Source organism: Delphinus delphis, chromosome 7 (genome assembly GCF_949987515.2).
Source record: "Delphinus delphis chromosome 7, mDelDel1.2, whole genome shotgun sequence".
Lineage (NCBI taxonomy): Eukaryota > Metazoa > Chordata > Mammalia > Artiodactyla > Delphinidae > Delphinus > Delphinus delphis.
Window position 1 is genome coordinate 113,078,533 of NC_082689.1, and position 13,284 is coordinate 113,091,816.

General features: G+C 40.5%; 1 protein-coding gene across 6 annotated transcripts in view; it reads right to left on the reverse strand.

The window, feature by feature from the left end:
- The window catches only part of LOC132428722 (E3 ubiquitin-protein ligase HERC2), a 228,869-nt gene that overhangs the window by 192,785 nt on the left and 22,800 nt on the right, over positions 1–13,284 (reverse strand). For all 6 annotated transcript variants that reach the window (XM_060017026.1, XM_060017023.1, XM_060017024.1 and 3 more), the window contains exon 4: positions 4,687–4,824. In XM_060017026.1, the coding sequence (XP_059873009.1) occupies positions 4,687–4,824 (138 nt within the window). The remainder of the gene's footprint in view (positions 1–4,686; positions 4,825–13,284) is intronic.

Below are 13,284 nucleotides of genomic sequence, written 5' to 3' on the forward strand. Positions count from 1 at the left end.
TAACAAAGATCAGAGTGGGAACAAATGAAAGAGACTACAAAGACAATAGAAAAGATAAATAAAACCAACAGTTGTTTTTTTAAAAGATAAACAAAACTGTTAGCTAGAATCACCAAGAAATAAAGAAGGCCCAAATAAATAAAATCATAAACAAAAGTGGAAATGTTACAGCTGGTACCACAGAAAGACGAAGACAACTTAGAAGAAGAAATAAATTCCTAGAAACATACAAACTGCCAAGACTGAATCATAAAGAAATAGAAAGTATGACCAGACCAATTACTTGTAAGGAGACTGAATCAGTAATTAAAAACCTCCAAACAAACAAAACTCCAGAACCAGAGGGCTTCACTGGTGAATTATGCAAAACCTTCAAAGAATTAATACTGATACTTCTCAAACTCTTACAAAAAAAATAGAAAATGAGGGAATACTTCCAAACTCATTTTACAAGGCCAGCATTACCCTGATACCAAAACCAGACAAGACAACCACCAGGCAAGAAAATTACAGGACAACTTCCCTGATGTTCACAGATGCAAAAAACCTTCAACAAAATATTAGCAAACCAAATTCAACAATACATTAAAAGGATCATACATCATGATCAATTGGAATTTATTCCAGAGATACGAGGATGGTTCAACATCCACAAATCAATCAATGTGCTATACCACACTAACAAACTGAAGGATAAAAATCATTTGACAGAATTCAATATCCATTTATCATAAAAACTCTCACAAAAGTGGGTACAGAGGGACCATACCTCAATGTAATCAAGGCCATATATGACAAGCCCAGAGCTAATATCATACTCAGTGGTGAAAAGCTAAAACATTTCTTCTAAGATCAGGAATACGACAAGGTTGCCTACTCTCACAACTTTTTTTCAACACAGTATGTGAAGTCCTAGCCACAGCAATCAAACAAGAAAAAGTAATCCAAACGGTAAAGGAATAGGTAAAACTGTCACTGTTTGCAGTGACATGACAGCATACATGGAAAATCCTAAAGACACTCCAAAAAACTACCAGAACTTGTCAATGAATTTGGTAAAGTTTTAGGATACAAAATTAATAAACACAAATCTGCTGCATTTCTACTCATGAATGATGAACTACCAGAACGAGAAATTAAGAAAACAGTCCCATTTACAGTTGCATCAAAAAGAATAAAGTACCCAGGAATAAATCTAAGGAGGTAAAAGAACCGTAGTCAAAAAACTGTGAGACACTCATGAAGGAAATCGAAGACTACACAAAGAGATGGAAAGATATACTGTGCTCGTATACTGAGAGAATTAATATTGCTTAAATGACCATACTACCCATCTACAGATTCAATGCAATCCCTATCAAAATCCCAATGGCATTTTTCACAAAACTAAAACAAATAATTCTAAAATTTGTACAGAAACACAAAAACCCCTAATAGCTAAAACATTCTTGAGAAAGAAGAACAACGTTGGAGGTATCATGCTCCCTGATTTTAAACTATACTACAAAGCTACAGTAATCAAAACAGTATGGTACTGGCACAGAAACAGACACACAGATCAATGGAAAAGAATAGAAAGCCCAGAATGAACCCATACTTATATGGGCAATTAATCAAAAAGAGGTAAAAATATACAATGGAAAAAAGACAGCCTCTTCAACACATGATGTTGGGAAAACTGGACCTCTACATGCAAAACTGGACTACTCTCTCACACCATGCACAAAAAAAATTCAAAATGGATTTAAGACTTAAATGTAAGACCTGAAACCATAAAACTTCTAGAAGAAAACACAGGTAGTACACTCTTTGACAATGGTCCTAGCAATATCTTTCTGGATATGTCTCCTCAGGCAAGGGAAACAAAGGCAAAAGTAAACTAATGGGACTACATCAAACTAAAAAGCTTCTGCATAGTGAAGAAAACTATCAACAAAAGGATAAGGCTTATACACTACCAAACGTAAAATACATAGCTAGTGGGAAGCAGCCGCATAGCACAGGGAGATCAGCTAGGTGGTTTGTGACCACCTAGAGGGGTGGGATAGGGAGGGTGGGAGGGAGGGAGATGCAAGAAGGAAGAGATATGGGAACATATGTATGTATATGTATAACTGGTTCACTTTGTTGTAAAGCAGAAACTAACACACCATTGTAAAGCAATTATACTCCAATAAAGATGTTAAAAAAACAAAAAAAGATAAGGCTGCCTACTGAATAGGAGAAGACATTTACAAACAATATATCTGATAAGGGGTTAATATCCAAAATATACGAAGAACTCATTTAACTCATTAACTTGTTTAAAACAAACAAACTACCCAATTAAAAAAATGGGCAGAGGATCTGAACAGATATTTTTCCAAAGAAGACATTTAAATGGCCAACAGGCACATGAAAAGATGTTCAACATCACTAATCATCAGGGAAATGCAAATCAAAACCACAGTGAAATAGATACCACCTCACACCTGTCAGAATGGCTATTATCAAAAAGGCAACAAATAACAAGTGTTGACAAGGATGTGGAGAAAAGAGAAGCCTTGTGCACTGTTTGTGGGAATGTAAATTGGTGCAGCTACAATGGACAATATGGAGATGTCTCAAAAAATTAAATATAGAACTACCACATGATCCAGCAATCCCACTTCTGGGTATTTATACAAAGAAAACAAAAACACCTATTAGAAAAGATATAAGTACCCCTATGTTCATTGCAGCATTGTTTACAATTGCCAAAATATGAAAGCAACCTATGTGCCCATCAATAAATGAATGGATAAAGAAGATGTGATAAATATAGATACAGATATACACACACACACAAAATATCACTCAACTATAAAAGGGAATGAAATCTTGCTATTTGTGACAACATGGATGGACCTAGAGGGTATTACGTTAAGTGAAATAAGTCAGATAGAGAAGACAAATACTGTATGATTTCACTTATATATGGAATCTAAAAAGTGAAACAAATAAATAAACATAACTAAACAGAGTCAGAGATACAGAGAACAAACAGGTAGTTGCCAGTAGGAAGAAAAGTGGGAGGTGAGGGAGATTAAGAGGTACAAACAACCAGTTGCAAAGGAAATGAGTCAGGGCTAAAATATGACACAAATGAACCTATCTACAAAACAGAAACAGACTCACAGACACAGAGAACAGACTGGTGGTTGCCAAGCGGGAGGAGTGGGGAAGGGATGGATTGGGAGTTTGTGACTAGCAGATGCAAACTATTATATATAGAATGGATAAACAACAAGGTCCTACTGTATAGCACAGGAAACTATATTCAGTATCCTGTGATAAACCATAATGGAAAAGAATTTTTAAAAGAATGTATGTATATGTATAACTGAATCACTCTGCCATACAGCAGAAATTAATACAACATTGTAAATCAACTATACTTCAATAAAAAAAATGAGTTATGGGTATGAAATATACAGTGTGGGGAATACAGTCAGTAATTAGGTAACATTTTTGTATAGTAACAGATCATAACTAGACTTATTGTGATGATCATTTTGAAACGCATAGAAATATCAAATCACTGTGTTGTATAACAGGGAGTAACACAATGTTGTAGGTCAATTCTACTTCAAAAACAAAGAAACAAACTCATAGGAAAAGAGATCAGATTTGTGGTTACCAGAGGCAGGGGGTGGGGGGAGGCGGAATTGGCTGAAGGGGGTCATAAGGCAGAAACCTCCAGTTACAAGATAAGTAAGTACTAGTGATGTAATGAACAACACGATAAAGATAATTAATGCTGCTATATGTTAATATGGAAGTTAGAAGAGGAAACCCTAAGATTTCTCATCACGAGGAAAAAATATTTTTTCTATTTCTTTAATTTTGTATCTATATGAGATGATGGATGTTCACTGAACTTTTTGTGGTAATCATTTCATGATATTTGTAAGTCAAACCATTATGCTGTACACTATACACTACTTTATGTCAATTATAGCTCAATAAAACTGGAGAAAAAAAGTTAAACACAGAATTACCACATGATCCAGCAATTTTACCCCTAGGTATATACGCAATGAATTGAAGCAGAGACTCTAACTCGTGTACACCTATGTTCTTAGCAGCACTATTCCCAACAGCCAAAAGGTGGAAGCAACTCAATGCCCATCCACAGATGGATGAACAAAATGTGGTATATACATACAATGGAATATTATTCAGCCTTAAAGAGGAAGGAAATTCTGACACATGCTACAACATGAATGAATCTTGAAGACATTATGCTAAATAAAGTAACAAGCCAGATACAAAAAGACAAATATTATGATTCCACTTATATGAGGTAACTAGACTAGTCAAAATCCTAAAAACAGAAAGTTAGTGGCTCCCAGGGGGCTAGGGAAGAAAGGGGAGTTATCATTTAATAAGTACAGAGTTCCAGTCTGGGAAGATGAAGAGGCTCTGGAAATGGGTAGTGGTCATAACTGCACAACAGTGTGAATGTATTTAATGTCACTGAACTGTATACTTAAAACTGACTGAAATGGCAAAATGTATGTTATGCACAGTCTATTACAATATAAAAAAATTTTAAGTTTAATTTTTAAAAATTCTATGACCAAAAAAAAGTCCACCTACTCTATCTAGAAAATGAGTGCTGGATCAATCATTCCAAAGTACCAAAAGTTCAGAAGATCATAATACCTGGTTGCTTGCCCCACACCCAGCTCTCTAGGATTGATTTGGCCCTATATGCAGGTGCAGGAGTTTCTTCCTCTTCTTTTTTCTCTTTGTCATTTAGATCTTCTTTCTTTGTTCCAATCTGCATATCAACACCATCATCTGGAAAATTTTTTAAAAATTTAAGTGTATAAATTGCTTTTTAAAATGTAACATCTACTTGCCAACACCATCATCTGGAAAAAAATTTTTTAAATGTACATGTATAAATTGCTTTTTAAAATGTAACATCTTTTTCCCAGTCGCTCCCAGAAATGGAAAGGTTAAGTTACAACACACATCATTAAGCTGACCATTTGATGGTTGGGAAAAAAAAATTTACATGACTCATCAACATAACAGAAACAGTGTGATTTATTAAGTAATGCATAGCCCAGTGACCCTTTTAATTTAAAAAATCGATATTCCAATTGTTCTTTGAAGCATGTCTTCCAAAATATTCCAATTTCTTACTACATCTCACAACTAAGAAACTTAGTCTTTGATATTAACATTAACTGTTTTCATCCAGTGATTCCCAAATGCTGTGTGTCCACGGGAAGGGAGGATGTGGAATCAGAGTATGATTCAATGATCATTTTCAACTCTATACATTGCCCTACTCCACCACCAACTGAGAACCAGTGCTACACAGGGCCACTACCACTGAGGGAGCGTAATTCAGGAGCACTGCAATACAGCAGAAACGTGAGAACCACGACTTTAGGCCACTGACAAGTTTCAGTCAAGAAAAAATGTCATGAAACTCCTTACACAGTAAGTTAAGAGAGAACTAATATTAACATAGAGGTGTAAATGTGTCCTAGCCTAGAAAGCCCTTACTAAATGAACTATTTTCTAAATGACATAATTAGAAATATACAGTTGACCCTTGAACAACGTGTGCAGTCAAAACTCCGCATGTAACTTATAGTCAGCCCTCCACATGTGCAGTTCTTCCGAGTCCAGCATTTCCAACAACCAAGGATCATGCAGTGCTGCAGTATTTACTACTGAAAAAAAAAAATCTGCTTAAATGTGGACCGGTACAGTTCAAACCCATGTTGCCAGCATCAACTGTACATCTAAATCTGTGAAAGAGAATATATCATATCACAAACAGTAAGGAGTATCTAAAAATACCTAAAACCAACAAGGGACAAAAGAAACTCCTAAATTCTATCAGAAAAATATCAGATATCCAACAGAAGGAACCCCAAACAGCTAATGCTATGAAGAGATACTCAAATTCATATTTAGAAAAATATAAATTAAAATAATGAAGTATTATATTACTTTACACTCACCAAATTCACAACTGTTAGAAAGCTAAAATATAAGCTCCAAAGCAGTAATTTTTTTTTCCTTTTTCATCTGGTTTTGCTCTCTGATATATCCCAAATCCCTAGAACAACGCATGCCAGGGAATAAGCCCTCAATGATGAGTTCAGTAACTAAATAATGCCAAGTGTCAGCAGAAATGTAGGGCTGGAGGCACAAATCTTCAGACACAGCTGGTGGGAGGGTGGACCCCGCAGCCTACCTGGAGAGCAATCTGGTACAGCTGAGTTACATGGAAGGTCCTCCAGTCGTCCCGAGGGGCTATGCCCACAGAGCTCTCACACAGGCCTGGGATTGGGAGGAGGTGGAAGACAGAGACCCGCAGCAGTCTAATGACCTTGGACACAACTTAAAAATACAGTGCTTGGGCTAAAGAACCACACACTCTCCATGTACACAAACTTACAATGCATGCACATTGTACAACAGTATGTTTTAAATGGCATAAAAACAAATACATTACAAAGAAAACACCTAAAAATACGGATTTGGAAATGGTGTGCCAGGAACTGACCAGTGTAATTAACTCAACCCTCTGCCCCTGAGGCCCAAGAAAAGGCCCCTGTACACCTCATGTGTCCCATTCTTTCAACCTCCTACAACAGCTATGGTTAACAGTACCTCCCCCATTTACAGAAATATCCAGGGAGTTCCCTAGCGGTCCAGTGGTTGGGACTCTGTGCTCTTACTGCCGAGGGCCCAGGTTCAGTCCCTGGTCAAGGAACTGAGATCCCACAAGCCACGAGGCACAGCCCAAAAGAAAAAAAAAAAAAAAGATATATCCAACAAGCTCCTGGGCATTAAATATAGATTTTTTTGTAATGTGTACTTTTCATACATTACAGATGTAAAACCACACAGCGCCTCTAAATTAAGTACAGATTTGCTTGAAGTCACAGAAAAAGTCAGGCTCGGAATCAGGTTCTCAACCCTATCATACATCAGAAGCAGGGGGTGAGGGACACACACACATACACACACACACACACACACACACGTACACACACACACACGTTTTTAATACCAAGCCTCAGTTCTATCACCAGAGATTCTGATTCAGTTGGTCCAGGGCATGGCCTGGGCACCAGCAATTTTAAGTTCCAAGATATTCCTAATATTCCACCAGGTTAAAGGACCACTGGCGTAGAAGGTAAAACGTTAATAAGACAATGCAAATGCAACTGACCAAACAAACAATGGCTATTTTAACTATCATAAGCACTCTCACTGTAACAAATTAAGGTCATGCAGAAGTAAATAAATCTTTTTAAAAAGATAACACAAGTGAGAGAAAGGCCAAATAACTTTGGCAGTTCTGTTTTTCACAAATTGTTCATCTTTTCACTAAAACTTAAATCATGAAATAATCATTACTGAGTTTTGTGACTAAGAAGAGAGATTTGTTAATTTTTGTTTTTTTCACAAGTGTGAGAGAAGTGTCCATGGGGACTGGCAACCTGATTATTGGAATTCAATCTTTTTACAAGTAATGAAGCACTGTTTATTGTCTCTTAGCTTCAGTTCCATCCTCAGAAAAGCTCAGAAGCTCACCTCCAGCCTGCTTTGTGACCAGGGAGTACCAGCATCTGTGTGGGGGACTTGGCCACAGCTCTCATGTCACCCCATTTGATCCTCATCAAGGCAAAGACAAAATGACCAGACTGGCTGTGGATCCCAACCCTGGGGAGGTTGGCTGGCATTCCCTGGAAGAAGAGGTGGGCCATCAGGACCCCAACTCTTCCCTGTAACCACCCAGAAGATCCTCACTATGAGTGACTGGACAGGGACAGGAACCGAAAGCCTGGGCTTTATTTGGCTAGAAATCTAAACTACTGAGGGAATGTGGAGAGGAGGGGGAGGAGGGAGAGAGGGGCAGAGGGAGAAGAAGGGTGCACTCTGGGAAAAGGCAAGGCTGCAGCAGAGGATGGTGTCCATGCATCCACCTCTGAGCTGTAGGTCCAGTACTCTCCCACTACACCACTCTGCTGCCTCTGTCACAACAAAGAGCCTGATCCCCAAGGTTGTAGAGAAAACACCCAAGGCAGCCATGGGCACAGCAAAGTGGTTAACTCAAGCCCAATGTAAGCCCAGCATCCTTAAACCCTATAAAGTAACCTTCACCATGGGGAGTCCCCTTACCCTGACAATACTGAAGCTTTCTGGAGAAAAACAAATTAAATTTGAAACAAAGGTCCACAATTTAACCCAAGTGGAACTCCAAAGTTTACTGCAAGAACTTATACAATAAGAAGACAGGGCTTCCCTGGTGGCACAGTGGTTGAGAGTCCGCCTGCCGGTGCAGGGGACGTGGGTTCGTGCCCCGGTCTGGGAGGATCCCACATGCCGCGGAGTGGCTGCGCCCGCTGGGCCTGCGCATCCAGAGCCTGTGCTCCGCAACGGGAGAGGCCACAGCAGTGAGAGGCCCGCATACTGCCAAAAAGAAAAAAAAAAACGAAGACAAAGGGCTTTGGTGCCACCATAACACAGGTTCTGATTTAACTTAAGTATCTGCTGAAATGTACCAACTGGCAAACCTTCATTAATTTAAATCAATACTGGGGCTCAAATTACATGTATAGCTGGGAATCCCACTAAATCTAAACAAGGCAGCCCATATAATCTTAGGGGAATTACTTCATATAATCTAGAAGACAAATAAATTTGCTTCGCCTTAACCATCACAACTAGTATTGCCTTAAACTCCCCATGGTCACAGCACCCATTGCCCTAAAATATCCCATAGTGGGCATGGACACTGACACAATGAGTAATAAATTAAAATTAAACTAAGTGGGACTTCCCTGGTGGTGCAGTGAGTGGTTAAGAGTCTGCCTGCCAATGCAGCGGACTCAGGTTCGCGCCCTGATCAGGGAAGATCCCACAGGCCGTGAAGCAACCAAGGCCATGTGCCACAACTACTGAGCCTGCGCTCTAGAGTCGGTGAGCCACAACTACTGAAGCCCGTGCACCTAGAGCCCATGCTCTGCAACAAAAAGCAGCCACCACAATGAGAAGCCTGCACACTGCAATGAAGAGTATCCCCCACTCACCGCAACTAGAGAAAGGCCGCACGCAGCAAAGAAGACCCAACGCAGCCAATAAATAAATAAATAAACTTTTTTAAAAAATTAAACTAAGTATTTAGCAATTACAAATTGGCTTGACAAACACAGCACCTGTTTATGGGTTGAATCATATCCTCCCAAAAGATGTTCAAGTCCTAGCCTCCAGTACCTGGGAATGTGACCTCATTTATAAAACTAAGGTCTTTGAAGATAATCAAATTAAAATGAGGTCATTAGGGTGGGCCCTAATCCAACGTGACTGGTGTCCTTACAAAAAGAGGAAATTTAAGCACGGAAAGATATGCACAGAGGAAAGACAATATGAAGACACAAGGAGAATATGACCGCCTACAAGCCAAGGAGAATGCCTCAGAACAGAGCCTTCTCTCACAGCCCTCAGAAGGAAACAACCCTGCCGTCACCCTGATTTTGGACCTGCAGGGTCCAGAGCTGTGAGACAATACATTTCTGTTGTTTAAGCCACCTAGTCAGTGGTACTTTGTTACAGCATCCCTAGGGAATTAATACAGATACGCCCCCCCCCTTAGCACCCTCAGAGACTCCTTCACTGAAGAGGCTTCAGCAACCTTCTCTCATGCCCCCTGGGATCTCTGGACCACATATGATGACTAGCTGTTACCCTGGGGCTGCAGATGCAAGAAACTGCCCTTCTCAGCCCTGCACTATACTGTACCTCATCAGCGTGGAAACTGCTGGTCATGAGCTTTCCTGAGAACAAAGCCTGGCCCCAGGTGCACATTTTTACAAACCCTTGGGACACAGCCTTTTAGAGTTGCTTTTTTTGGGCTCAAGGACCCTAGGAATCTCTTCCCTCACAGATACCCAAAATATAAATCAAAGTCTCTACATATATTAAGACCACAATATGAGGCCTCAATTGCCTTATCCTTGTAAGGACAAGGACACTCCTTACCCCTTTAGAGTTCCAGACATTACTGATAGTGACCAAGGCACTCATTCTGCTTCTCAGAATACACATGCTGGGCTCTTAAAGAAGGCATTCAATGACACTTCTACCTCCCCTGTAGGGGGAGGCAGCAAGTTTACTGAGATGCATAATAGACTCCTCAAAGAACTATTTAAGTTACAATGTGGCAAATGGAATTTTGTCACTATTGCCACAAGCACTGAGCAACCGAAACTGACGCACCCTGGGGAGGCATACTCCCCCACACCAATGGCACACGGGTCACTCAATCGCCTGTATTAACAATAATAGAGGAGACTTGTAAAGTTCATGCTTTTGACAACTGCCTCACCATGGGGTCCTCCCTCTCCTGGTCAATGCCAACTCATTTCCTAGGGGGCAATTCTCCTCTTCCCTAAAAGTCACGGTCATCACCAAAGTTTAAACTGATGTCATAGCATCAGAAGGCCAACTGTGGTATAAGGCCTGAAAGTAACATTCTACATTTTTAACGTGCTGAAACAAAACAACTATCAATCAGAATGCTGTATCTAACAAAAATATCCATCATTCTCAAATGAAGAAAAACTAAGAGAATCTGTAGTCAGCAGACCTGTTCCAATAGAATTACTAAATTATCTTAAGATAAGGGAAACAATACCAGAAGGAAACCTGGAACAACCAGAATGAAGAATGAGTAACAGCAATGGCATATACCTGAATAAGTGATCAACATTTTATACAACGCACCACCCAACAACAGCAGAACAGGCATTCTTTCTAAAGTACACACTGAATACTCACCAAGACAGACCACATCCCAAAAAGGTAGGACTTAAGTAGAGGGGACAAAAAGGCAGCAGCTAATGGAAAATGAAAATAAGCTTACATGTACTATACAAAGTATCTGGCCAAACAACAGGGCATTATCCTTTTTAATCCTTACAAACAATTACTCAAGGAGGCAGGTTTTTGTCTCCAGCTCAGAGATGCGGAAGAAACTGTACCTCACAGTGTAGCCCAGCCACAGAGCTCGGGTTAGAACACGGTGCTGGCTCTAACTGCTAGGTAGGCCCTGCTCACCGGTGGGGTCCACCTATAAGGCTGGGAGCGAACTCCAGCCCAAGGCTGGTTTATGTATGGTCCAAAAGCTAAGAAAAGATTTTACATTCTTAAACGATTGAAAAGTAATCAAAAGAAGAAGAATATTTTGGGATGAAGACATTCACAGGTCGGCGTGCACTCAGTTCTGCATATGGCTGCTCTGGCACAACGGCAGGGTTCCATAATTACCAAATAGTTAGGGTCCCCAAAGCTTAAAATACTTACTACCTGGTCCTTTAGAGAACGTCTGCAACCCCTGATGTGCACCTTGCTGTAAATTTTACAAATAAAAAAAAAGAACTCAAAATGCTCATTTAAATACCAGCCATATAATCTCTCATCCAGGGTAAAAACCTTTGACAATTCATCAGGAAGCAGACAAGAAGCATCACTAAGCACACCCCAAGTTTTATTCTCAGGAGCATAAATGAGAACATTTACAATAGCAAAGGCGGGAGGAAGTCACGAGGATGCGAAAACCACCAAGAAGAGCTCCACAAGCAGCTCCACGACAACACGCACAGTACCTCCAGTATTTGTCAGCTCTCCTTTTCATCAACGCAGGGCTCAAAGTTTACAGAGAGAAAACAAACAGAACATAAACTGTTATGGAACACCCACACATCACAGATTATGGAAAGCTGGGGACAGGGGGTAGCGGGGTAGCTGACCTTCCTGAGGTTCCAGGGCAATACCCTGAAGGAGACGAGCAGATTCCAGGAGATGGAACCAGGACTGGATAACTTTAACACATTCCTGTCAGTTACAGTGAGGAGGTTTTTTACAACCACCCAGTGAGATTTCCACTCAAATCACTGTCTCCAGGACCTACAGAAAGAGGAGTGCCAAGGCAGAAAGGCTTGGGGCCCAGGGGCCACAGCAAAATAGAGGTAAGAGGCACCTCTTCTGTGCAGCTGCCCACAGGTGGGTCGGGGCCACAGCTGGAGGGGCGCTCCTGGAACAGCCCAGGGCCACCATCAGGGAGACCTGCATTCTACTGTTCAACAAGGTTCAACTGTGTTTTGAAGAAAGCTTATTCACTAACATATGCTTCTCAAAAAACAGACTGTATGGGTATCTAAGTGTATTAGCGAGGATTCTCCACGGAAACAGAGCAGGGGTGTGTGGCGGAGGTGGGTGGAGTATGTGCATGTTGAAGGTGGTGAGGGAAACAGATTGATTTATTTTGAGGAATTGGCTTCCATAATTGTGGGGATTCAATGCCAAAATCTGCAGGGCAAGCCAGCAGGCTGAAGACCCAGGGAACAGCTGATGTTACAGTTTGAGTCCAAAGGCAATCTGGAGACAGGATTCCTTCTTGCTGGAGGAAGGTCAGTCTTTTCTCTATTCAGGCTCTTCGACTGATTGGATGAGGCCCACCCACATTACGAAGGGTAATCTGCTTTACTCAAAGTCCATGGATTTATTTATTTATTTAATAAATTTATTTATTTATTTATTTTTGGCTGTGTTGGGTCTTCACTGCTGTGCGCAGGCTCTCTCCAATTGCAGTGAGCGGGGGCTACTCTTTGTTGTGGTGTTCGGGCCTCTCATGGCTTCTCTTATTGTGGAGCATGGGCTATAGGCACGTGGGCTTCAGTAGTTGCGGCACGTGGGCTCAGTAGCTGTGGCTCACGGGCTCTAGAGCGCAAGCTCAGTAGTTGTGGCGCACAGGCTTAGTTGCTCCATGGCATGTGGGATCTTCCTGGACCAGGGCCCGAACCTGTGTCCCCTGCATTGGCAGGCGGATTCTTAACCACTGTGCCACCAGGGAAGCCCCAACGTCCATGGATTTAAATGTGAGTCTCATCCAAAAATCACCTTCACAGAGCTATGTGGAATATTACTGGATCTAATAAATACCTGGGCACCACGGCTTAGCAAAGTTGATACATAAAATTAACCATTACACTAAAGGTCCCAATTAATCAAACATTAGCTAAAAAGAGATACAGTATATGTTTTTATATGACATTGAAATTTTTTTTCTATTTACAAAGAAGTACAAGTATAATTTTAAGAGATTTTAGGTGTGAAAACTTTCTAATGGAACACAAACACAGAAGTGGCCATTCAAATTTCCCTTAACTCCACTGTATTATAAAGATACAGTGCAATATTTATTATGTCTAGCTCATTTGATTA